Source organism: Macaca mulatta, chromosome 16 (assembly GCF_049350105.2).
Source record: "Macaca mulatta isolate MMU2019108-1 chromosome 16, T2T-MMU8v2.0, whole genome shotgun sequence".
In the NCBI taxonomy this organism is placed as follows: domain Eukaryota; kingdom Metazoa; phylum Chordata; class Mammalia; order Primates; family Cercopithecidae; genus Macaca; species Macaca mulatta.
The window spans coordinates 63,469,413-63,497,269 of record NC_133421.1 but is presented as its reverse complement, the minus strand read 5'-3'; the positions used below and the strand labels follow the sequence as shown (position 1 = coordinate 63,497,269).

Here is a 27,857-nt window from a genome sequence, read left to right as displayed (position 1 = left end):
GCAATCAGCCCAGATGGGCTCTGGCAGTCAACTCTATCCTTCTAACTCTGGGCACTAAATTGGGTGGGATGAAAGTCTGTATTTAGTGAGCTATTTTCCTTCTTCCCACAAACTTCCCAGCCTTCCTCAATCCTCTTAAACTTGTGTTCCCATTCCTTTTTCAATATTCCAAGTGCCATTTCTCAGGCTGTAGCTTAACTCATTCTACATCAGTCTGATAGCAACACATTCCTCCTGTGTGCCGGGCTCCGGACCAGGCAGGGAGTGCGGGTGTCATACGCTGGTTAACAAGATATGAACCCCACCCTCGGACTCACAGTTGATGGGAGGAAACAGACTTGCCGGTCTATAATCCCAGTGTAGGGAAAAGCCCCATGTAGCTGGAGAACCAAGCGAGGGCTGGGGAAGCAGGTGGCTTTTATGGCAGGGGAGCTAAAAGGTCTCAGGCATTCTCTTTTCTGAGAAGGTGAAAGGCACTCAAGGAGGAAATGCAGAAGCAAAGGTACAGTCAGAAAGAGCTGGGCATGTGTAGGCAGGAACCAGTAGATGCAGAGCCTGGGAGATAAACCTGCCGAGGCAGGTGCGGTCTGTTCGTGGAGGCTCTTGAATGTCAGATCAGTCAAGTGGAGACTGATCTGAATCCAGTGAGCAATAGGGAGCCATTGAAGGTTTATGAGCTGGGGGATTTACAGACCCTGAGCTGTGCTTTAGGAAGATTAATAGGGCCATAGAGAGGATGCCCTGGGAAAGGAGAGCTAGAGGCAGGGAGACCAGTTAGAGTTGTTACCTTAATGGAGGGTCGTTACCTTAGTGGAGGCTGTAGGAGGGCAGTGCAGTGGGGTGGAAGGAGCTGGCTCCCTGGTGTGTTGGCTGGATCTCCTGCTAACCACCTCCGCAGCCTGAGGGCGCGTTGCCTTTTAGACTTCTCCTTTTGTTATCAGTTCGTTTATTTATTTATTTATTTATTATTTCCCCCCCCAGCTTAAGCAAAGGAAGAAATTCACAAGCAACAACAGAAAGCTCCCCCTTCCATACCCTCCTCAGATCTGGCCTCCTGGTTCTCTATTGGCTCATGTACTCCTCTGCCAGGTATCTGGGGCCTCTCTACAGGGTCTCCAGCTGGAGGATCTCTCTTCATGTTCCATCCTTGTCTTCAGGTGCCCACTTCCGGGGATCAGGAAGCTGTGCCTGGGCAGTGGGTTTGTCAGTGAATTGCAGGAGCACTGATTTATCCTAGAAGTTGCCAAGCACCAAGGGGAAACCCTGCCTTTCCCCAGGAGAACACACTTTGAGTGGGCCCCCAAGACCCACGCTAGTGAACCGACTGAAGATCTGTGGAGGGTTGGAATATTCTCCCAGCTCAGAGAGGATCGGTGAGCTCTGTCTGTACTACACAGCTGTAGGTACAGAAAGTGGGTCGCCTGGGGTTTTGCTTCAGTCTAGTGCCCTAGATATGGCACTCAGAGAAGGGAGAGCTGGGATCGGGTTCCGGGCACAGTGCGAGTCTCCGCTGATTTGCGGTGGTGCATCCCACCCGGATAACTGTGGAGTTTTCGCAGGGCGAGGGGGAGAACTGGAGCTTGAAACTCCCATATTCCTTGCACCTCTCGGGCCCTGGACAGGCAGCTCTTAGTCACTGGGGTGTCCATAGCGTCCGCGAAGGGCCAGCGTCCCAGAGGGTTCCCAGGTCAGGTTGGTGACGCGTGGGGCTTCCCTAACTTCATAGGCAAAGCCTGCCAGACCCTCCCCCGGGGAGCGGAGCTCCGAGCACCAGGGCCGACTCCGCTCCTGAGGCCGCTGAGCCCTCCTGCACCTGTCCGGCCCGGGAAGTGCCATAGGACAGCTGATCGCCAAGTTAATGAGCATCTTCGGAAACCAGGGTAAGGGGCGCACAGGGCATCCAAGCGAGCGCTTTGATCTCGCTCTCTTCTGGGACTCCTCTGATCTGGGGTCAGACGCACTGGGGACCTCGGGCTCCGAGGGTCGTATATGGGCGCTCCTCGACTGCCGCGCGGCCTTCCCTGCCCCCGTCCCTGCCTGCTCCTCTTGGATCCTCGCGCTTTGGTGCTCCCCGGGACGCAGGGCTGGGCAAGCCTCCTTTCTCCCCGCTAAACGGCGCCAGCGGCGGGGATGGGGGGCTGCTGCGGGTTTCCTGCGACTGTGACTTCGCGTTCGGCTCTTTCTCCAGACACCGTCTCGCGGCAAGCCCAGAGGCGCCCCGGGCCTTTCAGACTCTTCTAGAATGTGAAGGGAGGTGGGGGCTCAGCTGTCTTTTCCACCGTCCCGGAGTGGGGCAGGTGTCAGGGCTGGGTAGGAAGCAGACACGCTAAGGTGGGCAGAGGTCCCCAGCATGCGGGGAGCGCTATCTCCTTCCTGGGAGGTCTGGTGGGGGCACACAGTCCCTTGGCCATCGGATTTGGCCCTGACGCTGCCCTTCCTCGGATGCTTCCAGAGCAGAAGGTTATCATCATGGGACTGGACAATGCGGGAGAGCACCATTCTCTACCAGTTTTAAGTGACTTTCGGGCGGTGAGGGTAGAGGGCTGGGCCTCCCACCAGACTGACAGGCATGGGGACCAATCACTAGAGCTCTTCCCTGGGTTACAGGGCTCCTCTGTACCCGGAGGAGTGATTGAGAACGCTGCTTGGACCTTCCTAGTACTGCGGCTCCTCGGCCTGGCATTCAAATCCTGCACCGTACGGGCAACCCTAGCTCCCACTGCTTTCCTCCATCTTCCCGGGGCCCCTGCCAAACCCAGCTCCAGGCCTGCCAAGTGTCCCAACCTGCCTTCCTGGTCCTCGCTCCCTCTAGCGGCAGGTCGCCCCTTTCTCACCCCTGTCCCCTCTGTCAGTTAACTTTCTTTCCCTTCTTCAAACCCAAAGGCTCACTGAGTCTCTGTAGCTCCTGGTCTAGAAGCCTGGCACGTATGGGTGGGGCTGAGTAAATACAGATCGCAGCTTTCCCCGATATTCGCTCTCTGGATGGCACCTCTCCCATTTTAAGCCTCCAAAGTACTTTACCTAGGATAAGCTTTTCCATGAAAAAGTAATACATGTAAATGATTTTTAAAAAGCATGAAGGAAAATTTCAAACAATGGAGGAATACACAGTGAAAAGTAAGTTTCCTTCTCGCCTCTAGCTCCTAGTTTTCCTCCTATTGTAACTTTGCGGTAACTTTTCAGAAACATTATTTACATATAAAAGCATGTGTATGTTTTCTATGTCACTTTAAACAAAGCACCTCTCTGATGTCCCTCACTGTGTCTATTTTTCTAAACTTTTGCTTCTCAAAGTGTGGTCTACAGACCAGTCACATAGGCATCACCTGAAAGCTTATCAGAAATGCAAAACCGTGGCTGGGCGGGTCGCTCACACCTGTAATCACAGCACTTTGGGAGGCCGAGGTGGGCGGATCACCTGAGATCAGGAGTTCAAGAGCAGCCTGGCCAACATGGTGAAACCTCGTCTCTACTAAAAATGAAAATTAAAAAATAAATAAAATTTAAAAAAAGGGCTGGGCACGGTGACTCACGCCTGTAATCCTAACATTTTGAGAGACCGAGGCGGGTGGATCACCCGAGGACAGGAGTTCGAGACCAGCCTGGCAACATGGTGAAACCCTGTCTCTACTAAAAAAAAAAATTAGCCGGACGTGGTGGCACATGCCTGTAATCACAGCTACTCTGGAGGCTGAGGAAGGAGAATCACTTGAACCCGGGAGGTGGAGGTTGCAGTGAGCCGAGATCACACCACTGCACTCCAGCCTGTGCAATGGGAGCGATACTCCATCTCAAAAAAAAAAAAAAAAAATTAGCTGGGCATAGTGGCACGCGCCTGTAATCCCAGCTACTCTGGGAGGCTGAGGTAGGAGAATCGCTTGAACCCAGGAGGCGGAGGTTGCAGTGAGCTGAGATTGCGCCACTGCACTCCAGCCTGGGCGACAGAGACTATATCTCAAGAAAAAAAGGGGGCCGGGCGCGGTGGCTCATGCCTGTAATCCCAGCACTTTGGGAGGCAAAGGCAGGCGGATCACGAGGTCAGGAGATCGAGACCATCCTGGCTAACCTGGTGAAATCCCGTCTCTACTAAAAAAAAAAAAAAGTACAAAAAATTAGCCAGGCGTGGTGGCAGGCGCCTGCAGTCCCAGCTGCTCGGGAGGCTGAGGTAGGAGAATGGCATGAACCCAGGAGGTGGAGCTTGCTGTGAGCCGAGATCACGCCACTGCAATCCAGCCTGGGTGACAGAGCAAGATTCCATCTCAAAAAAAAAAAAAAAAAAAGAAGAAGAAGGAAAGAAATAATGCAAAACCGTGGCCAGATGCGGTGGCTTACACCTGTAATCCCAGCACTTTGGAAGGCCGAGACTGAGGCGGAAGAATTGCTTGAACCTGGGAGGCGTGATTGTGTCTACACTCCAGAATGGGCGACAGAGTGAGACTCTGTCTCAAAAAGAAAAAAAATAATAATAAAGAAAGAAAGAAAGAAATGCAAAACCCTGGGCCCCAGCCCAGACTCATTGGGTCAGAACCTGCATTTTGACAAAACTCTCAGGTGATTCAACTGCATGTTAAAGTTTGAGAAGGCTGGGCTCTGTGGCTCATGCCTGTAATCCCAGCACTTTGGGAGGCCAAGGCAGGAGTTCAAGATTAGCCTGGGCAACACAGTGGGACCCCATTTCTATAAAAAGGAAAAAAGATATAAAGTTTGAGGAGCCTGCTTGAAGATGTTTCCCATCTCTGGGGTCCAAGCCAGGACAAGGCTTGGTCTCACTCCTGTCTTCATTCCCCAGGGCCCAGCACAGGGTCTGGCTCCCAGCAGGTGCTTGGTGAACCTGGGTGGACTTGTTCTGAGTTAGATTCAGCCTGCTTTGGGAGTAGAGCATTTGGGGGCCAGAGTTGGCAGTAGGCTGGACTGAGCTCTTGGTGCCCTCTCCTACCTCCCCAGCTTGACCAATGAGGTGGTCCATACGTGTTCCACCACTGGCAGCAACATGGAGGAGATCATTTTGCAGAAGACCCACTTCCTCATGTGGGACATAGTGGGGCAGGAGGCTCTGAGTTTTATCACCAACACCTAGGTGAGGAGGGCACCAGGGCTCCAAGGCAGCTGTATGATGTCAGACAGTCATGTAACCTCTCTGAGCCTTGGTTCCTCAACTTGTGAAATAGAGATTATAATAATCGGCAGGTTGCTGTGGCTCACGCTTCTAATCCCAGCACTTTGGGAGTCAGAGGTGAGTGGATCACCTGAGGTCATAAGTTCGAAAGCAGCCTGGCCAACATGGTGAAACTCCACCTCTACTGAAAATACAAAAATTAGCTGGGCGTGGCGGCAGGCGCCTGTAATCCCAGCTACTTGGGAGGCTGAGACAGGAGAATTGCTTGAACCTGGGAGGCAGAGGTTGCAGTCAGCCGAGATCGCGCCATTGAAACTCCAGCCTGGGTGACAGAGCAAGATTCTGCCTCAAAAAAACAAGTTATATATATACATATATATAATGATCTCCCTGAGTTGTTGTGAAAATTAAATAACAAACCAATATGTAATGTATATATGTCAGATGCTCAACACAGTGCAGTGCCTGCCTATTAACATGTTTGAATACTCCCTGGCAGCTGCTGGCAGCTTTGTTTGATGCACTGGATGGGGTAGGCCCCCTGTCTATAGGGCCTTACCTTCTTACTCCAGCAGGAGTAGAATTCAGTGGTTTAATTCCTGAACTGAGACAGAGTTGGGTTCCATTTCCAGCACTGCTACTCACCAGCTGTGTGGTCAAGAGCAAGATAGGTAGCCTCACGGAGCCTCAGTCTCTTCATTTGTAAAATGGGGATACTAACAGTACCAAGTCCACAGGGTTGTGATGAGGCCTAAATGGAGTCACGAACACCAAGTGCTTATGTAGCACAGCCTCAGCCTCTGCCACACAGCCAGAGGTGTGCTGTTCCCATGTCTGGATAGAAAAGACAATTACAGGCCAGGTGTGGTGACTCGCGCCTGTAATTCTAGCACTCTGGGAGGCCGAGGCAGGAAGGTGACCTGAGGTCAGGAGTTTGAGACTATCCTGGCCAACATGGCGAAACCGCATCGCTACTAAAAATACAAAAATTAGCCAGGTGTGGTGGCACGTGCCTGTAATCCCAGCTGCCAAAGACAATTATAATGGAAGCAGGGTGGTGAAATCTTGAGGCTGCATGGTTTCATTTATCTGATGCTGGCGTCTGGGCAGTGCAGAGATGGGGGAAACATGTTTACCATAGAGAAAGCCTGCCAGTTCGTCATCCTTGTGATTGACAGCATGGACCGGGATCGGCTGCTGACTGCTTGAGAGGAGCTATATAAAATGCTGGCCCATGAGGTAAGCCCCCTACAGTTGGGAGAGGGCCCAGTGGTACTAACTGTGTGTCCTCAGGCTGGTCACTTAGCCTCTCTAAGATTAATTCCTGGTGTCCCAGTTTCTGAGAGTCTCTATACCAGCAGCATGAGGAGGGCTGGTTTGTGCCTGATGAAGGGCATCAGTACCCTCAGTGCAATTGGCTATAGAAGCCAGAGTTGCTGGTTCAAGTTCGAACTCCATTTTTCATTCACTGTGGGCCTTTGTACAAGTGACTTCACCTCTCTAATCCTCAGTTTCCCCAAGTATAAAATGAGGAGGATCATGAATTCCCACCTATGGGATTGTCATAAAGAGGCTTTCCATGAGCTGCTGGTGTCATTTGATGTGGTTGCTACCATTGTGGCAGAGCCCCCATCTCTGCCTCATCCAGGCATGGGCCTCTGTTGCTGGGACAGTGGGAGAGGGAGCCAGAGAGCACCTGTGAGGCAGTAGGAAGGAAGGCTGGGCCCAGCAGGCTGACTGGGGCTGGGCTCCTCTATCCACAGGCTCTGCGGGATGCTTCAGTCCTGATTTTGCCAATAAGCAGGACGTGAAGGACTCTGTGAGGACGGTGGAGATCTCCTATTTCCTTCCTCTCAGGACCAGCAAAGACCACTGTGATCCTGTACCCTCACCGGAGAAGGGTTAGTGGCTGCCCCACCTGGATCTCCAGGCCTGGCTGAACCAATGGATGACTGACCATCAGAACCCTTCTTCTGCCTCTCTCCTGTGAGAATCTGGCTCACAGTTGGCTCCTGGGCCAAGCCAATTGGGCATCTCCCCACAGGTGAGATGTGGTGGGTAAGCCACGAGCAGACAGCATCCCTGCTCTCAGGGGCTTGTGAGAGGTAGCACTCCACCACCTAAACGCAATAATCTTTTTTTTTTTTTTTTTTTGAGGCAGAGTTTTGCTCTTGTCGCCCAGGCTGGAGTGCGGCCTCAGCTCACCGCAACTTCCGCCTCCCACGTTCAAGCGATTCTCCTGCCTCAGCCTCCTGAGTAGCTGGGATTACAGGCGCCCGCCACCACGCCTGGCTAATTTTTATATTTTTAGTAAAGATGGGGTTTCACCATGTTGGCCAGGCTGGTCTTGAACTCTTGACCGCGGGTGATCCACCGGCCTCAACCTCCCAAAGTGTTGGGATTACAGGCATGAGCCACCATGGTTAGCCGCCATAATCTGAGGTGCTGAGAAGTGATGTGCAGAATCCCACTGGATACCAGAGATGGAGGGGAGAGGGATAGGTCTGATTCAGTTCTGGCCTCTCCTAAGAGGTAACTTTTGAGTTGAGACCTGAATGAAGAGAAGGAGACAGCCACAGGGAGACCTGGGGAACAAGCCTTCCAGGCAGAAATCATTGACTCGCTCTGACCTTCAGGTTTTTTTTTTTTTTTTTTTGAGACGGAGTCTTGCTCTGTTGCCCAGGCTGGAGTGCAGTGGCGTGATCTCGGCTCACTGCAAGCTCTGCCTCCTGGATTCACGCCAATCTTCTGGCTCGGCCGCCCAAGTAGCTGGGACTACAGGCGCCTGCCACTACACCTGGCTAATTTTTTTGTATTTTTAGTAGAGACAATGTTTCACCATCTTAGCCAGGATGGTCTTGAACTCCTGACCTCATTATCCGCCCACCTCGGCCTCCCAAAGTGCTGAGATTACAGGCGTGAGCCACCATGCCCTGCTTAGTTTCTTATCTGTAAGTAGGAGGTTCATTATACCTCCCAGAGTTCTGTAGAGTAAATGACACCATTCAGTCCACAAATCTTTCTTGAGCACCTCCTTTGTGCAGGGTACTGTTCTAGGCACTGGAGAAACAGCAGTGAGCAAAACAGACAAAAATCCCTGCCCTCATGGAGCTTACTTTCCAGTAGGGGAGGCAGATGGTGAACAGGAAAGATATATAGTCAGTTAGAAAATGATGGCTGGGCACGGTGGCTCATGCCTGTAATCCCAGCATTTTGGGAGGCCGAGGTGGGCAGATCACCCGAGGTCGGGAGTTTGAGACCAGCCTGACCAACATGGAGAAACTCCGTCTCTACTACAAGTACAAAAATTAGCTGGGTGTCGTGGAGCATGCCTGTAATCCCAGGTACTCAGGAGGCCGAGGCAGGAGAATCGCTTGAACCCCAGAGGCAGAGGTTGCAGTGAGCCGAGATCGTACCGTTGCACTCCAGCCTGGGCAACAAGAGTGAAACTCCATCTAAAAAAAAAAAAGAAAGTGATAAATGACTTGAGCAAGGAGTTTGAGAAAAGCCTTGGCAACAGAGCAAGACTCTGTCTTTACAAAAAAAAAAAAAAAAGCTGGGTGTGGTGGCACACACCTGTATTCCTAGCTACTCATGAGGTTGAGGCAGGAAAATCACTCCAGCCCAGGAATTTCAGGCTGCAGTGAGCTCTGACCATGTTGCTGCACTCCAGTCTGGGTGACAGAGCAAGATCCTGTCTAAAAAAAAAAAAAAGTGGTAAATGATAAGGTGAATAAAGAGTAAGAAACACAGATTAGGCCAGCATGGTGGTTCGTGCCTGTAGTTCTAGTTACTGGAGAGTCTGAGGCAGGAGGATGGCTTGGGGCCAGGAGCTGGAGTCCAGCCTGGGCAACATATCCAGACCTCCATTTCCAAAAACAAAAACAAAGAAAAGAAAAGGGAGATTGGAAGTGTGTGGAGGGAATGCTGCAATTTTAGGCAAGTTACCTGACAAGGGACACTGAGCAGATAGCTACTGAGTAATCACCTGGAGGATTTGAAGGAGCTGGGCCACGTAGAAAGGGCCTTACATCAGGCCTGGAAAGTTTCCCTTTCCCCTTACTTGTCAAGCGGAATCACAGCAGGCTGGACACACAGGTATCTCTTTTTTTTTCGAGGCAGGGTCTCACTCTGTCACCCCCCCAGGCTGGAGTACAGTTGTGCAAACATGGCTCACTGCAGCTTCAACTTCTTGGGCTCAAGCGATCCTCCTACCTCAGCCTCCCTAGTTAGGACTACAGGCGCACACCACCATGCCCTGCTAATTTTTGTATTTTTGTAGAGAGAGGGTTTTGCCACGTTGCCCGTGGCTGGTCTCAAACACCTGGGTTCAAACGATCCCCCTGCCTCGGCCTCCCAAAGTGTTGGAATTACAGGAGTGAGCTACCATGCCTGGCCCAGGTGTGTTTTACTGAAGAAGGGGAGACTTTAGGCAAGGGACCACACGTTTCTGGCAGTGTCCTTGCCAGCCCCTGGGTCAGGAGAACCCTCTTCCACAACCCACAGTCAGTTCAATCAGCATTCTTTTTTTTTGAGACGGGGTCTCGCTTTGTCGCCCAGGCTGGAGTGCAGTGGTGCGATCTCGGCTCACTGCAAGCTCCACCTCCTGGGCTCAGGCCATTCTCCTGCCTCAGCCTCCGAGTAGCTGGGACTACAGGCGCCCGCCACCACGCCCGGCTAATTTCTTGTATTTTTAGTAGAAACGGGGTTTCACCATGTTAGCCAGGAGGATGGTCTCGATCTCCTGACCTCGTGATCCGCCCGCCTTGGCCTCCCAAAGTGCTGGGATTACAGACGTGAGCCACCGCGCCCGGCCAGCATTTTTTTTTTTTTTTTTTTTTTTTTTTTGAGACAGCGTCTCGCTCTGTCACCCAGGCTGCCAGGCTACAGTGCAGTGGCTCGATCTCGGCTCACTGCAAGCTCCGCCTCCTGGGTTCACGCCATTCTTCTGCCTCAGCCTCCCGAGTAGCTGTGATTACAGGCGCCTGCCACCATGCCCGGCTAATTTTTTTTTTGTTGTATTTTTAGTAGAGACGGAGTTTCACCGTGTTATCCAGGATGCTCTTGATCTCCTGACCTCGTGATCTGCCTGCCTCGGCCTCTCAAAGTGCTGGGATTACAGGTGTGAGCCACTGCGCCAGGCCACTTTATTGATTGATTGATTGATTGTGTGGAGTTTCACTCCTGTTTCCCAGGCTGGAGTGCAATAGCATGATCTCGGCTCACTGCAACCTCCGTCTCCTGGGTTCAAGCGATTCTTTTGCCTCAGCCTCCCAAGTAGCATGCGCCACCATGCCCAGCTGATTTTTGTGTTTCTAGTAGAGACGGGGTTTCTCCCTGTTGGTCAGGCTGGTCTCGAATTCCCGGCCTCAGGTGATCCACCCGCCTCCGCCTCCCAAAGTGCTGGGATTACAGGCGTGAGCCATTGCGCCTGGCCCAATCAGCATTTTCTAAATACCCTCTGTGTTCCCTGTGCGGTGCCAGACCGAGGCTGAGGATGATACAGAGATGACCAAGGCTCCACCCATGCGCCTGAGTTGTTTACAGTCTAATGGGGGAACTCGCGTAGGGAACCTCTTTCTGGCACACATCACCGTGAAGAATCCTTGGCCAAAGACACAGCTAAGGGGCCGAGCAAGGTGAGTCTCCAGGCTCCTTCCTCAGAGAAGCCCTCCCCGACTCTCAGGCATCCAGAGGCCTCTGTATATTTCCTTTATCACTGCATGTAATTATAGAATTATGTGTCTGACCATTTATTTAGTATCTATCTCTTCCATCAGACAGTTAGCTTCAGGGGCATGTCTGCCTTTTCACCAGTGACTCCAGAGCCTTGCACAGTACCTGATGCACAGCAGGTACTCAAGTCAGTTTGTCTCTGTTAATTGAATGATTGGATGTAACTTTGCTTCCTGCACCCAGTCTGCTTTGGGAAAGGGCTGGGGACTTGAAGGCCATCATTCTCTTGGGATAGGCTGACCCCTCCTGTTCCTCCCTCCCTGCAGGCTGCCTGCTGCACTCCAGTGGATGCAATCTCAGGCCGTTGCTAACTGATGTTCCAGTCTGAGGCCAATCAGAAACTTTGGGGTTTTGCATGGTCAACATGGGTGGAAAATCAAGTGGCTATTTATTACTTTTTTATGGTTCTCTGGTGGGAGCAGTGGCTGCTATGGACAGTGAGATTGACACCATTCTCCCAACCCGTTGCTGAGAATTGGACTGCATACCTTGGATTCCTGCAGACAGCACAGCGGAATAAGCTGCCCCTCACCATGGCCACAGGCATCCTTCTTGGAGATGTCAGGGAAATGTTGGATATGTTGCAGAATTAGGGAGTGGAACCCTCTCCCTCTCCTCAGCCCTCAACCTCTCCGTACGAATAATGTGTGTGTTAGGGGGCAGATTAAGAGACCCCTGAGGCCGGGCACGGTGGCTCATGCCTGTAATCCCAGCACTTTGGGTGGCTGAGGCGGGAGGATTACTTGAGGTCAGGAGTTGGAGACCAGCCTGGCTAACACGGTGAAACCCCGTCTCTACTAAAAACATAAAAATTAGCTTGGTGGTGGTGCATGCCTGTAGTCCTAGCTACTCGGGTGGCTGAGGCAGAAGAATGGCTTGAACCCGGAAGGTGGAGGTTGCAGTGAGCCGAGATTGTGGCCCTGCACTCCAGCCTGGGTGACAGAGCGAGACACCATCTCAAACAAAACAAAACACAAAAAGTAACCAGACGTAGTGGCAGGAGTCTGTAATCCTAGCTACTAGGAAGGCTGAGACAGGAGAATCCTTTGAACCCGGGAGGCGGAGGTTGCAGTGAGCTGAGATTGCGCCACTGCACTCCAGCCTGGGCGACAGAGCGAGACTCCGTCTCAAAAAAAAAAAAAAAAAAAAGACACCCCTGGAATTGGTTTTCATTTCCTCAAACCCACCCCCACCCTCAGGCTTTTTGGCCCCTCAGCCATTTTTGTCACATTCCCTTTGGGCACAGGAGATTCTAGAAAGGTGGAGAAGGTGGGCTCAAGGGGAAGAGGGTAGAGGCAAAAACCGTAAGGGGAAATGCAGGAGGACAGGACGTCCCAGATAGGGACAGCCCTTTGCACTGCAGAGATTCCACTCCTCGTCTTTCCATTCCCTCTGAGATGCTGACTCTGACCACAGTTCTTGGACTTTAAGCCACTCCACAGCATCCCCTTTACTTCTAGTGTCCTTCCAATGTGAATCTCACTCCTCCCAAATATACCGGATTCCTACAGGGGCTGCTTATTTTGTCTTTGTGCAACGATTTTTTTTTTTTTTTTTTTTGGAGTCTCACTCTGCCGCCAAGGCTGGAGTGCAGTAGTGGCGCGATCTCGGCTCACTGCAACCTCCGCCTCCCGGGTTCAAGCGATTCTCCTTCCTCGGCCTCCCGAGTAGCTGGGACTACAAGCGCGCACCACCACGACCTGCTAATTTTTTGTATTTTTAGTAGAGATGGGGTTTCACCATGTTGGCCAGGATGGTCTCGATCTCCTCACCTCGTGAGCCGCCCGCCACGGCCTCCCAAAGTGCTGGGATTACACGCGTGAACCACCGCGCCCAGCCAGGATTTAAAAAAAATATATACTGTATTAGGATTTTTATAAGTCTGTAATAAATGCTATTGAAAACTGTTCACCTCTTATTTCTGCCTTCTCCTCTGTCTGTTCCTCAAACTGGCTTTTGGTTTGAGAGAAGGGGAGGAGCGACTCTGGGGCTGGAAAAGTCCAGGAGACAAGGTGGAGAGTCTGTTAATCTGTACATCCCTAGACCTGGGGCGATGCTGGGGACAGTCCTTTTCTCAAGCCAGTTAGTGGACATCTGGGGGAGAGTCTAGGCACGGATATAGAGGACCCAAGATTCCTTAATCTAGTTGTTTTTCCGAAAGCGTGACTGTGGAGGAAGAACTTAGGAGTTCTAGCCATTCCCACTGTATTTTGTGTTGTTTTCAATAGGTATCCGGACGCAACCCACAGATTAAAACTTTAAAGGAAAGTGAAGGCCACACCCCTATTCCGTAGAAATTTATTCTAATGAGAACTGTATGGCGTGGTGGGGGTATAGCTCAGTGGTAGAGCATTTGACTGCAGATCAAGAGGTCCCCGGTTCAAATCCGGGTGCCCCCTTTGCGTACGCAAGTTTTAGTGTTTTGGTCTCCGGAGGTCTCCTAAAGAGTTTCTGCACAGATGGAACGGGAGGGAGTCTCGGGCCCTGCCACCATCTTTTCTTTTGCAGGCGAGTGAGGATGGGTCCTAGCCCCTGCCAGTGGCTCGGCCTGCGTGTGCATCCCAGGGTGGAATGCAGTACGAGTGAGGGCTAGGAGCTCAGGGGTGACCCTTGGAACACGGTGCGGGTGGCTCAACCTCGCAATGGCAGGGCGGAGGCGGGGGCACCCCCAGGTCAGCCTGGCCAGTGACCCCGACGGCTCTTTCATGGCGGGAGGGAGGCTGAGTTTCTAAGGGCTGGGCTGGAGAAGACAGACCGGGAGAAGCCGCGTGAGCATGTGCGAGGGAGAAAGAAGCTCCCAGACGTGGCAAGGGGGCTTCTGCAAGGCAGGAGCGTAGGACACCCCCGAAGTGAAATATTCCTAGAGACTCCTTCCACACCCCACGAATATATTTTCTTACACCGCCAGTGCGAATCTTCAGCTCAGAGCTTCAGGAAACAACCCCTGCTTCCAAGTGAGTCATTTTTCTGGGAGTTGTATTTTTTCCATTTCTTGTAAACGTCTTATCCCATTTCCACTTCCCTTCGGGAACTCCACACAGCGCCTGCGCAGCAATAGCACTAAAAGACAACCTGCGCTTGTTCACCGGCAGAGGGGGTATAGCTCAGTGGTAGAGCATTTGACTGCAGATCAAGAGGTCCCCGGTTCAAATCCGGGTGCCCCCTCTTTGACCTTTTTCGAGATACTGAAGTTTTTGTCCCCGGTGTTGATTTTTCCTGAGCTGTTTGCTTTTTCTCCTACTGGCAGACGAGGAGCAGTGAGGGACTGCAAGGAACTGGGGATTCAACAGCACTGGCTCTCAAAATGTGGTCCTGGGATTACCTGGGTACGCTCTGCCCTCGTCCCAGACCTAGTGAATTAGAAACTTGAGGGTGGAGTCCAGAAATCTGTGTTTTCATATACGCTCGCCATTGCTTGAGTCTAGCAGTTGGAAGCTGCAGTGAGCTATGATCGCAGCACTGCACTCCAGCCTAGGCAACGTTCGAGAGCCTGTCTCAAAAACAAACAAAATAAACACACACACACACACACACACACACACACACACACACACACACACACACACGCCCTCCAGGTGATTACGATCTCAAAGTCTAGAGCCTTACATTAAAATTTACACATTTGCTTTTACTATATCCAAGTTTATGTTTCAGCCTGAGCACTTCTTGTAAGACAGACCACGAGGTACCCCAGATGGAGGAATGTGCAAAGACGCCGGGGCTGGAACTGGAATCCGTCCCGGGACCTCTCACCTTGACCTCAGGGAAGGCAGGAGGTCGGAGACAGGGGGTGGGCAGGCCCGGGAAAGAGGAAACCCACAGGACGAGAGGGTTGTGGCTCGTCACGTGGCCACTTGAGGGCAGCAAGAAGCCGCAGCTGGAGGCAGTTGCCTATCTGATCCTGTTTGAGAGTCCGCCAAGTTGGGATTTAAATTAGACTTCAAGAAGAATTTACAGACCCGCCTTGCCTTGTTCTATGGTAAGCGGACATTGGGTTTAGGGCTGGAGGAGGTAGTCTCTGGGAGTCTGGGCCCGGCGGAAGGAGTAAGAGATTAGAGAGCCTTTAGTTGTTCCCTTTCTTAGGTCTTTTTTTTTTTTTTTCTTAACCTCAGTGCCACGGAATCTACCTCTTCATCCCACAGTGTACCTTCTCCTGTCCCCACCTGTATCCCTCCTCCTGGAAAGTTTCTCCAATGGCGCTCAGCGTTCACACCCTTCCTCTCTGCCGTTTTCTAGTCCCTAGGCCCCAGCCCACTAGAAGCCAGGGTGCCCCCTCACCCCGTCTCCCACTCTCCAGCGCCCCAGCTCCTTGCCGTCACAAGAACCAAGTAGGTCAGGGGAGGCAAGAGGCACCTCCGTGTCCTGACCTGATTCCTTGCCGTCTATTAAATATCCTACATTGCGGGTATTTTTATTCTGTCCTGGAAGAAAAAATAAAAAGATGATCTGTCCCCAGAGCCTGTGAGAAGGTGGTGGCAGGTGGGGTGAGCCGTTTCCTCGTCTGGGGCTGGCTCTGAAGATTGATTGGGTCTGGCCCTGAGCAGGCCTGGAGGCCCCAGAGAGGCGGGAGGCCTGGGTTACCTATTCGTGTGGAGGGGTCCAGGCCCCCTCCACTCTCATGTCTGCCAGGCTTGGGGGGCAAATCGGTGCTGGAAATGGGGGGATGGAGGGATAAGGTGGAGTCATGGGAGGGGGGTGGGATTCAGGTCCCTCTTGGGGAGAAAAGCTGGGGGTCTTTGCTGCAGGAGATTCCTGGGGGTGGGGGCGGGAGGACAAAGCATCAGAGACGCACAGAATTCCGAAGAACAGCTCAGAAAGTCGCAGAGCTTGGAGGAGCTGGGGGCGGGGGACAGGCAGGGGCCCGTGGCCCACGGAGGGGGCGCCTGTCCCTTCCAGGGGTCAGTCCCTCGGGCCTTCTCTCTGCAGCTTTCCCGGCGGAACGGAGGAGGGAAAGGGAGCCAGGAACTCAGTGAGGCGCGCGGGGCGGCTGATGCTTCTAGGGGTTCTCTCAGCCCGAGGGGCTCCCGCCCTGTCTCCTACTCTGCACCCCTTGCCTTTGGAGCGGCTGCAGGAGCTCTAGGGGAGCGCTCCGGGAGGGCTGAGGGCAGGCGCCGGGAGAGCCCCCAACGACGCAGCGCCCCCCGCCCCGCCCCCTGCCCCAGCTCCCCACCCCTCCACCGACCCAGCGGCCCCCCCCGCTCCCCGCCTGCTCCCGGAGGCCACAGCCTCCCGCTCCGCTCACTCTCTCGCCGCTCCTGCCGGCTGGCCCGGCCCCGCGCTCCGCTGTCTCCTCACCGCCCGCGCCTCCGCCAGCCCCGGGGACCGCGCGGCCGGAGCCGGAGCCAGGGCCCCCTCCCTCGTCAGGGCCTGGGCAGCGAGCAGGCCGGGGGCAGGTCCGGGCACCTACCATGCGGGGCGAGCTCTGGCTCCTGGTGCTGGTGTTCAGGGAGGCTGCCCGGGCGCTGAGCCCCCAGCCCGGAGCAGGTAGGACTGGCCGGAGCCGGCCTGGGTGGGCCGGGGGCGGGGAGGGGCGGGCAGGCAGGTGAGGGCAAGGGCAGGTGTGGACTGCCTGGCGATGTCCGCGAGGGGAGCATTGTCCGCAGGAGACCAGGAGCGCTGTGGGCAGGTGGATAGGGACCCCACTTTCCCAAACACATAGGCTGTGTGAGTGACGGTGGAGACACCGATGCCCGGACCTCTCCTACACAGGGACCGTAGGAGAGGGGGCTCTGTGTGGCGATGGGCTCTTAAAGGGGACAGCTGGAGAGTCATCAGGACCCCTGATCACCCCAGGCAAGGCTGAATTCTGATGAGACGGGAGCCTGGGAGGCCCCTGCCCCAGCCATGCCTTCTTTTCCTCTTCTCTGCCACACCCCCGACCCCAAAGCTGACCCAGGCTAGGGATAGGTGGGAGCAGCCAGGGGAATGGTGGAGACACAGCGTCTCTCCCTGGGAAGGCAGCAGCCCTTCGGTCACCTTCTCTTACCTATTTGGTGTCAGTAGAGAGGCAGTGGGCCCAGGAAGAAGCAACTTGCTGCTCCTGCACACCCAGCCTCAAGGGTCCCCCTCCTCACACCTGCTCCCATTTGCCCTGGCAGCCTTTGGCTTTCAGCTACTCTGGCTCTAGATGGGGCACTGGGGTAGGGGGTGGAGGGAGGTGTCCCATTCTGCACACTCCCTTCCCCCTACCAGTTCTCCAAACTCATCTCTCCCACCTGGAAGTCCTTTCTGAGATCTACCTGGAATCCCTCATGGTATAAAAGGAAGACTCATTTTCATAGTCTCCCTTCTCTCCTATGCACCTAGACTTTCTCTGGGGTTGGGGAGATGGGTAATTTGCAGCCTGGCCCCTCAACAGAGATGATTAAGAAGGCAGAGACCTGTGCATCATTGGCATGGGTGCCCATCAGGTGGGGTGAGGGAGGGCTGTTGAGGTGAGTGCTGTGGTTGACCTGCTGTGTCTCAGGGGTGTGCTGGCACCAGGCACAGTGGCAGTGGCAATGTTCTTCACTTTAATGGTCCCAGTATGTAGGTGAGACAGACTTGGGTCCCTGTTGAGAAGAACAGTATGTGGGGGTGGGAAGGGAAGGAGACTGACAGTGGGAGGTGTGGGCAGAGGGCAGTGGAGCTGATGTGTCGAGAGACTGCTGGTAAGAACCACCAGTTTTCAGGGAGACCACACAGAGGGTGACCAGAGACGTGGCTTCTAGTCCTGCCATCTCACTTGCTGTGTGACTTTAGGCAAGTTACTTTCCTTCTCTGGACCTATTTTTGCATTTATAAAGTGAGGCTGTTGGCAAAATCTTTGACTCTTGTGTGTGGAATAATGAAGGATCTTTTGTAATTGCCTTTCCTTTTCATATTTGTTAGGATCTTTATGGGTAACTGATACTTTTAAAAAATCAAGGTAAACAGGACAGAGTTGGATATGTGATGAATAATTTCTGGACTCCTTTCAATCTCCAACCTGGTGTGATCTTCTGAACTCTGGGTGTCACGGAGTTTATGAGGGGAGGCTCTGAACCTTTGGCTGGGTAGGGTGGACCATGGAGAGGGCCGGGGAAGGGGGAATTGGGAGGTAACAAGAATGGGCTGGGAGATAGTAGCCAGATCCGGGCCTGGCTGAAGGCTGCCCCTTCAGAGTAGGGTTGGGGTAGTAGACAGATGAGGAGACCAGGAAGAGTGGGGCCGGCAGAGACTTGAATCACTTTTCTATTTAGAGGCCACCCTGTCTTCTTGGCTTTGACAGAGATTGAGCCAGGAGAAATGCACTTTTTCTGTAGCAGGAGGGATTGAGGTTAGACTTTAGGAATCTGTAAGAAGGCAGAGGCAGCAGCTGTTGCTGCTGTCCAGTGCCCTTTTCACAGGTCAGGCTGGATTTCACAGGCAGGAGGATGTATGAGGAGGAAGCAGGCGTCTGGGGAGGCCAGATGTAGGAGAAGGACATTCTGGGGGAGAGTTGCTGAGGAGGGGCAGCCTGACCTGATTGATGGTGGAGTCTTTGTGACCAGTGGAAGGGCAGCCAGGAGCAGGACCTGAAGAGATGCTGGCATCCAGCCCCAAGGCTCTGGGTTCGCTGGGCTGCTGGGGGTCCTTGGGAAGTAGCTGAGATCTCCCCTCGCTCCTCATGGACAGGCTTGTTTGCCAGAGCCTTGAAACCTCATCTATCATCAGAACAGCAGCAGCAGAGAGATGACTGGACCAAAGATACAGTCAGACAGCAGGGGAGACTAGGCTGACAGACAGGAGGATGGCCTTGGGGTGCACAGCAGGGGCCAGGGGAACCGACAGTCTGGTCAGATGGAACCAGAGATGCGTATGACAGACAAAGAAGAGGCAGCGAGAGTTGGCATCCTGGCCTGGGAGTCCTGCAGGAGGCCAGGCTCAGTACCAACCACTGGTCACCCTGACAGCTTCCTGCTTTCTCTGAGGAAGGTTTCCCCATCTATGAAATGGGGGCTTGCACCAGGCATGGTGGCTCATGCTTGTCATCCTAACACTTTGGAAGGCTGAGGTGGGAGGATAGCTTTAGACCAGGAGTTTGAGACCAGCCTGGACAAAATAGTAAGACCCCATCTCTATAAATGATTTAGGCCAGGCAGGGTGGCTCAAGCCTGTAATCCCAGCACTTTGGGAGGCCGAGGCGGGCGGATCACCTGAGGTCAGGAGTTTGAGATCAGCCTGGCTAACATGGTGAAACCGCGTCTCTACTAAAAACACAAAAATTAGCCAGGCGTGGTGATGCATACCTATAATCTCAGCTACTCAGGAAGCTGAGGCAGGAGAATAGCTTGAACCAGTGAGGCAGAGGTTGCAGTGAGCCGAGATCGCACCACTGCACTCCAGCCTGGGCAACAGAACGAGACTCCATTAAAAAAAAAAAAATTAAAATTAAAATTAAAAATTAGCTGGGCATGGCGGTGTGCACCTGTAGTCCTAGGTACTCAGAAGGCTGAGGCAGGAGGCTCGTTTGAGCCCAGAAACTGGAGGCTGCAGTGAGCTATGATCATGCCACATAGTGAGGGCAGCATAGCAAGGTCCCATCTTTTTTTAAAAAAAGGAGGGAAGGAGGTTGGACTAGATTGTCTCTAGGGCTCCAACAACCTGAGACTAAAATGTGAACTTACTGGGGTCCGGCAGCCCCTCCCTCATCCCACCATCTTCTTTAGCTCTCCCCAGATCCACTCCTTAACCCACTCCAGCTGCTGTCCCCTCCGATCGACAGGCTTCTTCTCATTCAGGTCTTAACCAGCTCAAGGGGACCCTCCTCAGAGAGGCCCACCTCATGGCTCTGTGTAGAGTAGTAACAACTCCAATCCTTTCCTGTGTCTGATTTTCTTCATAGCCCTTTCCAAATGATTCATTTTGTATGTATCCATGAAGAAAACTAGACTCTTCCTGGGAACAGGGCTTGTGTCCTCCCAGCACTCAGCACAGTGCCTGGGACTCAATAAAAGTGTATTGAATGAATGAGTGAGTGAGTGAGTATATCAGAAGTGGCACAGACCCCAGACTCTCCCCTCAAGGGACACACATAGAGAGCTGAACTCTTCTTGCTGGCCCTCCCTTCCCCTCCCCGCCCCTCCCCTCCCCTCCCCTCCCTCTCTCTTCCCTTCTGCTACCTGGTGGTACCTCCCTGAACTTCCTTTTACTCCCTTCCTCTCCCCAGGTGAGGGTCCTCAGTGGGCCCCTTTCTGCCAGAGGAAATGGAGAGGGTATGGTTAGGTGCTTTGTAACTTGGAGGTAGGATTTCATTTTAGGGTTTGGAGACTTCCCTGGCCCCTCCGAAAGCTGGTCCTGTGACCCTAACTGGTGTGTTGCCCAAGGTCCAGCAAGTTGACACACCAACACCACGGGTGCAGTAGCGAAAGAGTTTCATCATCGTGGGGAAGCGTTTGGGGCTAGGGGTTTTGTGGGGTTTGGGGTGGGGTGGCCAAGGTGTGGGAATTGTTAATTGGTTGAAGAGTGCATGCAGAAATAAAGAAACTGCATTCTCATGTTGAATCGGTTCCTCTCTGAGAGTCTTCAAATTGGCCCTTCTGCTGGAATTCAGGATCTTTATTTATTTATTTATTTATTTATTTATTTATTTATTTATTTTTTTGAGACGGAGTCTCGCTCTGTAGCCCAGGCTGGAGTGCAGTGGCCGGATCTCAGCTCACTGCAAGCTCCGCCTCCCGGGTCTACGCCATTCTCCTGCCTCAGCCTCCCGAGTAGCTGGGACTACAGGCGCCCGCCACCTCGCCCGGCTATTTTTTTGTATTTCTTAGTAGAGACGGGGTTTCACCGTGTTAGCCAGGATGGTCTCGATCTCCTGACCTCATGATCCGCCCATCTCGGCCTCCCAAAGTGCTGGGATTACAGGCTTGAGCCACCGCGCCCGGCCTTATTTTTTTTTTTTTTTTTTTGGAGACGGAGTCTCGCTCTGTCGCCCAGGCTGGAGTGCAGTGGCCGGATCTCAGCTCACTGCAAGCTCCGCCTCCCGGGTCTACGCCATTCTCCTGCCTCAGCCTCCCGAGTAGCTGGGACTACAGGTGCCCGCCACCTCGCCCGGCTAGTCTTTTTGTATTTTTTAGTAGAGACGGGGTTTCACTGTGTTAGCCAGGATGGTCTCGATCTCCTGACCTCGTGATCCGCCCGTCTCGGCCTCCCAAAGTGCTGGGATTACAGGCTTGAGCCACCGCGCCCGGCCGGAATTCAGGATCTTAATCCTTGTTCGTTTGTTTGTTTTCTTTTTTGAGACAGGGTCTCGCTCTGTTGTTCAGGCTGGAGTGCAGTGGTGTGATCATAGCTCACTGCTGCCTCAACCTCCTGGGCTCAAGTGATCCTCCTGCCTCTGCTTCGTGAGTAGCTGGGACTGCAGGCATGCACCACCCCACCTGGTTAATTTTTTTAAATTAAAAAAAAAAAATTGCCGGGCGCGGTGGCTCAAGCCTGTAATCCCAGCACTTTGGGAGGCCGAGACGGGTGGATCACGAGGTCAGGAGATCGAGATCATCCTGGCTAACACGGTGAAACCCCGTCTCTACCAAAAAATACAAAAAACTAGCCAGGCGATGTGGCGGACACCTGTAGTCCCAGCTACTCAGGAGGCTGAGGCAGGAGAATGGCGTGAACCCGGGAGGCGGAGCTTGCAATGAGCTGAGATCCGGCCACTGCACTCCAGCCTGGGCGACAGAGCGAGACTCCGTCTCAAAAAAAAAAAAAAAAAAAAAAAAATTATTATAAAAGAGGCAAGGTCTTGCCATGTTGCCCAGGCTGATCTCAAACTCCTGGGCTCAGGTAATCCTCCTGTCTTGGCCTTCCAAAGTGCTGGGACTACAGGCATGAGCCACCACATCCAGCCTTTAAAAAAATTTTTAGTAGAGATGGGGTCTTGCTATGTTGTCCAGTCTGGTCTCGAACTCTTGGACTCAAGTGATCCTCCCACCTCAGCCTTCCAAAGTGTTAGGATTATAGGCATGAGCCACTGCACCTGGCCTTAAACAAACTCCGCCTCCCGGGTTCACGCCATTCTCCGGCCTCAGCCTCCCGAGTAGCTGGGACTACAGGCACCCGCCACTTCGCCCGGCTAGTTTTTTGTATTTTTTAGTAGAGACGGGGTTTCACCGTATTAGCCAGGATGGTCTCGATCTCCTGACCTCGTGATCCGCCCGTCTCGGCCTCCCAAAGTGCTGGGATTACAGGCTTGAGCCACCGCGCCCGGCCTAACAATTCTTAAATAAAAGCTGGCCAGGCGTGGTGGCTTACGCCTATAATCCCAGCACTTTGGGAGGCCGAGGCAGGAGCATCATTTGAGGTCAGGAGCTTAAGACTAGCCTGGCCAACATGGTGAAACCCCCATCTCTACTAAAAATATAAAAATTAGTCAGGTGTGGTGGCACACTACTGTAGTCCCAGCTACTTGGGAAGCTGAGGCAGGAGAATTGCTTGAACCCGGGAGGTGGAGGTTGCAGAGAGCTGAGATCACACCACTGTACTCCATCCAGCCTGGGTGACAGAGTGAGATTCCCTCTCAAAAAAAAAAAAAAAAAAAAAAAGCCGGGTGCGGTGGCTCACGCCTGTAATCTCAGCACTTTGGGAGGCCGAGGTGGGTGGATCACCTGAGGTCGGGAGTTCAAGACCAGCCTGACCAACATGGAGAAACCCCGTCTCTACTTAAAAGAATACAAAAATTAGCCAGGCATGGTGGTGCATGCCTGTAATCCCAGCTACTCGAGAGGCTGAGGCAGGAGAATCACTTGAACCCGGGAGGCGGAGGTTGCGGTGAGCTGAGATCGCGCCGTTGCACTCCAGCCTGGGCAAAAAGAGCGAAACTCCGTTTCAAAAAAAAAAAAAAAAAAAAAGGAATGGGCCACAGTGTGGCCTGATTAATGCTTAATTACTCCTATACGTCTGCCCAGAACCCGGCATGTAATTCTTGTTAACCCTGTGAGGACGGTTTCAGTCCTCCTGTGAAAGCCAGGGAAGGCGGGGGGACTTTGCTGGGTGCTCTGTGTATATTATTTTGTATATTAAGAGTCAAACCTACCAAGTTTATGTTTTATGAGCCCCATCTCACAGATGAGGCAACTGAGTCTTACTGTATGTAATTTGTCCAATGCCATAGTCGGTAGGTGGCAGATTCAGGGTTCCACCTATAGTTTGATTCCAAACCTGTGTTGTTTTACTGCTCTGATATTACAGCGAAGTTCCAAGGAAGGGTGTTTTCAGTTCTGTGTATCTCAGGTACTCAGCGCATTTAAACATGCTCACCTTCCTCCTTCCCTCCCCTCCCCTCTTATCTCTTCTCCCCTTTTTCTCAGCCCAAGGGACAGGATTAGCCAGGGACAGGTGAGCTGGAAGTCGGAGAGGGATGGAATCAAGTTCACCCTCGAGGTGGCTTGTCCTGGCTTCAGTGGGGGAGACTAACCCACTGGGGCATTAAGGGTGTAGGCTGACCCAGGATAGAGGCTGTGGTGACCTGAACTATGCGGTGGCCCAGGGCTGGGATGCCAAGCTTGGGTGCTGGGTGAGATAAGGATGGCTTGGCCCAGGCTCTGGGACTGCACAACCTGGCCTCCTGAAGTCAGCCCCTTTCCCCCTTGCCCTGAAATGGGACCAGTGCCAGCTGAGGGGACTGGGACGCTACTGCTGGGCTGTACCCTATATGCTGGGGCACACAGTCTCCCAGGGAAGCTCTCGGGTTCAGGCCCAATGGCAGCCGGAGCAGGGCCTGCCAAGAGCCCAGCCCACATGCCAGCCCCACCCTGGGGCTGCCCCTGCACCCTGGGAAACAGTGGGGATTGTCGGTCGCTTTTTACTGCACTTTCTGTGGTTCTGAGCAGCCTCTGGAGCCAGCCTGCCTGAGTTCAGATCCTGCCATGGACTGGTTCTGTGACCTTGGGAGGTTTGGTAACATCTTTGTGCCTCAGTTTCTCCATTTGTAAAATGGATTTTAAACTAGTAACTATTTCATGGGATTATTGTGGGGATTAAGGGGATTAATGTGTTTAAAGCCCCTGGAATAGTGCTAGCACAGAGCAGCGTTCTCTGAAAGTCAGCTATCATTTTCATTACTACTGTGATTATTATGGCATCCCACCGGACTGCACACTGCTTGGGGCCATGAGTAGGGGAAGAAATGAATGAACAGCTTGTGTTCTGGAAGCTCCTTGGCAACACATGCAGGCGGGTGCTCTCACACGTGTAGGTGTGGAACGAGTCCAGGGAAAATGAAGCTCTCTTCAGTGGAAGGCAGGTGGGGTGAGGAGTGGCTGAGGGTTGGGTGGGTATCCACCCTGTGTGTGAGCACACACAGGAAGGCCGAGGCTTTCAGGCGAGTCTTCGTGGGCACGTGCACAGGCACGTGGGCCCCTGCACATACACGTGAGCAACCAGCTGTGTTGGCTTCTGTCATGAGTTGTGGGGATGACATCCTGTCCCAGGCAACAGTGGAGGAAGGGTGGCCAGGAAACAGATGTGGTATGGGTTGGAAGAGTAAGATTCAGGGCTAGGCCAGGGTAGGCCAGGGTCCTGCTCAAGCTCCCTCTCCATCCCTCGCCCTGCCCTCTTTCATGGACTCTGCCTCTTACCCTGGCCTGAGCCCTCTATAAAACCTCATTTATGTTTCTCACTTGATGCTCATGGCAGCCTGTACTGTGGGCATGATTGTGAAACCCATTTTAGTCACTAGGGAGCTGAGGCTTAGAAAGGAAGACTGATGGGGCCAAGGTCCCACAGTTTATGAGTGGCAAGACTGGGTGGTGAGGTCAACCCAGTGTCTCTTCCCTGGCCACCCTCAGCTAGGCCCCCTCCCTGTCCTTCCCCGTGCTGCAGGCCTCCACCATCTGGCCTCCTGTCTCGCCTCCAGGTTTGTGAATCCTGAAGATCCCCAACACTCCTCTGTGGGCCGCTGAGTCCCCTGCACTTGTTCACTACCTGCTCTATCCTGTTCTGGCTCCTGCCCAGGCCCCACGGCTGCTTGCAGGAAGACCTGGGGAGCTGGGCAGACCAGCCCAGCACAAACAGCTCTGTCTCCAGAAGCAACTGTGGGCCCCACCCAAGAGAGACCAGACAGCCCTGGCTTGGGCCTGGGCAGCGGGCAGGCTGCCTTCCCAGCCCTGGACTCAGGTCAATCTGTGGGCAGCCAGAGGGCATCTTGGGGAAGGGGTCTGGGGACTGCCCTCCTCCCCATGTTCTCCAGGAGCATCTGGTTGCTATTAGGGGCAGAGAAGCGAGAGGGGGCCGGCAAGGGTCCAGTAGGCGCCAGCAGCCAAGAATGACTTAATTGGATACAATGTCTAATGACAAAGCAGAGCCCCACAGCAGAGTTCTGGCCTCAGCCCCAGGCCTGGGCCTGGCCAAGCCTGGTCTCAACCTCTGTCCTTGCTGGCTCCCAGGAGCTACCCTATGCATTGCGTCCTCAATTCTGCAGTGATGGAGCACCTGCTGTTTGCTGGCCATGCCAAATTTGAAGAAGGTTGAGAGAATCCTGGGGAAACTCAAATCTGCCAGGGAGATAGGCACATAGTCGCACACATAGGTGCTCTAGGAGAGGGAGAACCACATCTAGGAGCTCTGGGGAGTGAGGTGAAGGAAGGCAGAGGTTGAGACAGGTATCTGACACAGGGTGGGCCTGAAATGGATGAGGGTCACAGGTGGGAATGTCAGATCTACCTGTCTGGTGGTCTGTTGTCATATATGCATCCATAGTAGGTATGACCATTAGGATGGCAATAGAAGGCACAGCTTTGGGGACATAAATCTTTTTGAAATGGAAAAGGATGGTTTTGTGTTATTTATTTATTTTGAGATGAAGTTTTGCTTTTTTGCCCAGGCTGGAGTGCAATGGCGCAATCTTGGCTCACTGCAACCTCCGCCTCCCGGGTTCAAGCAGTTCTCCTGCCTCAGCCTCCCGAGTAGCTGGGATTATAGGTGCCCACCACCACACCCGGCTAATTTTTGTATTTTTAGTAGAGATGGGGTTTCGCCATGTTGGCCAGGCTGGTCTCGAACTCCTGACCTCAGGTGATCCACTCACCTCAGCCTCTCAAAGTGCTAGGATTATAGACGTGAGCCACCGCGCCAGGCCTTTTGTTAGAACTAATTTAACAGACCTGGTGCAGTGGCTCATGCTTATAATCCCACCACTTTGGGAGGCCAAGGTGGGAGGACCACTTGAGCCCAGGAGTTCAAGGCCAGTGCGGGCAACATGGTGAAACCCAGCCTCTACAAAAAATACAAAATAAAATAATAATAATTAGCCGGCTGTAGTGGCACACAACTGTAGTCCCAGCTACTCAGCCCAGGCCCCAGGGCTGCTTGCAGGAAGACCTGGGGAGCTGGGCAGACCAGCCCAGCACAAACAGCTCTGTCTCCAGAAGCAACTGTGGGCCCCACCCAAGAGAAACCAGAGGATTCTGGACCAGAGGAGAGGTGGGAGGATTGCTTGAGCCTAAGAGGTCGAGGCTACAGTGAGCTGTGATTGTGCCACTGCACTCCAGTCTGCGTACTAGAGTGAGACCCTGTCTCAAAAAAATCATCAATTTAACAACCTAGAGGGAACTGGAGAGGAGATCATGGAACCTAGGAATGGCTGCAAAATGGCCCGTGTGTAGTCACTTTCCAATCCTGTGCCCATGGCAGACATTGCTAATTGATCTTGACAGTCTTTCCTGCTAAACACAAGAGGAGCCTTTGCAGTCTCAATTAGACTGCCTCTGGCCGTCACGAATGGATTGCAGATGGCATGTGAATATGAAACCTATTTGCCATCCTAGACAGTGTCTAGGTAGTGATAGGAGTAAAACAGTGTTCTCAATGGGGCAAGGGAGGGGTAATTTTGTTCCCCAGGGGATATTTGGCAATGTTTGGAGACATTTTTCATTGTCACAGCCTGGGATGGGGAGGGCCGTGGTGCTATTGGCATTTAGTGAGCAGGGGCCAAGGCTGCTGCTAAACATCTTACAGAGCACTGGACAGCTCCCGCATAACAATGAATTATCCAGTCCAACCAACAATCCAATTTAAAAACAGGCAAAAGACTTAAATAGACATTTCTCCAAATAAGATATACAAATGGCCCACAAGCATATGAAAAGATGCTCAGCGTTGCTAATCATTAGGGAAATGCCAGTTTATAAAAACAACGAGACACAACCTCATACCTGTTAGGATGGCTACTATAAAAAAACCAGAAAATAACAAGTATTGGCAAGAATGTTGAGAGATTGGAACCCATGTGCACGGTTGGTGGGAATGTAAAATGGTCCAGCCACCCACTTTACATGGAAAACAGTATGGTGATTCTTCAAAAAATTAGAAATAGAATTACCATATGATCCAGCAATTCCACTTCTAGGTATAAACCCAAAAGAATTGAAGGCCAGGTCTCAAAGAGATATTTGTACACCCATGTTTGTAGCAGCATTGTTCACAATAGCTATAATGTGGAAGCAAAACAGACATCCACTGATAGTTGCGTGGGTAAGCAAAATGTGGTATATCCACACAATGGAATATTATTCAGCCTTCAAAAGGAAGTCAATTCTGCCATATGCTACGACATGAATTAACCTTGAATTTATTATGCTAAGTGAAATAAGCCAATCACAAAAAGACAAATATAGTATGATTCCATTTATATGAGATACTTAGAGTAGTCAAAATCATAGATACAGGCTGGGCGTTGTGGCTCATATCTGTAATCCCAGCACCTTGGGAGCCAAGGAGAGAAAATTGCTTGAGACCAGGAATTCAAGACCAACCATCCTGAACAACATAGTGAGACCCTGTCTCTATAAAAAGTAAAAAGATTAGCTGGGCATGGTGGTGCATGCCTATAGTCCCAGCTACTTGGGAGGCTGAGGTGGGAGGATCGCATGAGCCCAACAGTTGGAGGCTGCAGTGATCGAACCACTAGACTCCAGCCTGGGTGACAGAGCAAGGCCCCATCTCTTAAATAAAATAAAATAAAATAAAATAAATAAAATAAAATAAAATAAAATAAAAAACAGGGATGAAT

At 52.6% G+C, this 27,857-nt stretch overlaps 2 protein-coding genes and 2 non-coding genes across 5 annotated transcripts in view; all 4 read left to right on the top strand.

Annotated features, from left to right (window-relative positions):
* The first annotated feature begins 1,453 nt into the window (after positions 1–1,453).
* ARL5C (ARF like GTPase 5C) lies at positions 1,454–11,304 on the top strand. The gene is given in 10 exon segments (XM_077971046.1): positions 1,454–1,497; positions 1,831–1,880; positions 2,453–2,489; positions 2,491–2,529; positions 4,945–5,077; positions 6,272–6,355; positions 6,880–6,901; positions 6,904–6,990; positions 6,993–7,017; positions 11,119–11,304. Coding segments are annotated over 10 exon segments (570 nt in total). The 3' UTR covers positions 11,168–11,304.
* Positions 11,305–13,179: 1,875 nt separating this feature from the next.
* Positions 13,180–13,251, top strand: TRNAC-GCA (transfer RNA cysteine (anticodon GCA)). The gene has a single exon. It is a non-coding gene; the product is annotated as a tRNA-Cys (tRNA).
* Positions 13,252–13,945: 694 nt separating this feature from the next.
* TRNAC-GCA (transfer RNA cysteine (anticodon GCA)) lies at positions 13,946–14,017 on the top strand. Its single transcript has one exon. It is a non-coding gene; the product is annotated as a tRNA-Cys (tRNA).
* Positions 14,018–14,654: 637 nt separating this feature from the next.
* PLXDC1 (plexin domain containing 1) overlaps positions 14,655–27,857 on the top strand; it is an 89,106-nt gene continuing 75,903 nt past the window's right edge. Inside the window, exon 1 of one of the 2 annotated variants that reach the window (XM_015119507.3) lies at positions 14,655–14,831. Coding sequence is in view for 1 of the 2 variants with exons in the window: in XM_028836436.2 (XP_028692269.2) it covers positions 16,261–16,336 (76 nt within the window). In the remaining variant the exon portion in view is untranslated. Of the gene's footprint in view, positions 14,832–16,092; positions 16,337–27,857 lie in introns of those variants that run through there. The other variant, XM_028836436.2, reaches the window with a different exon arrangement.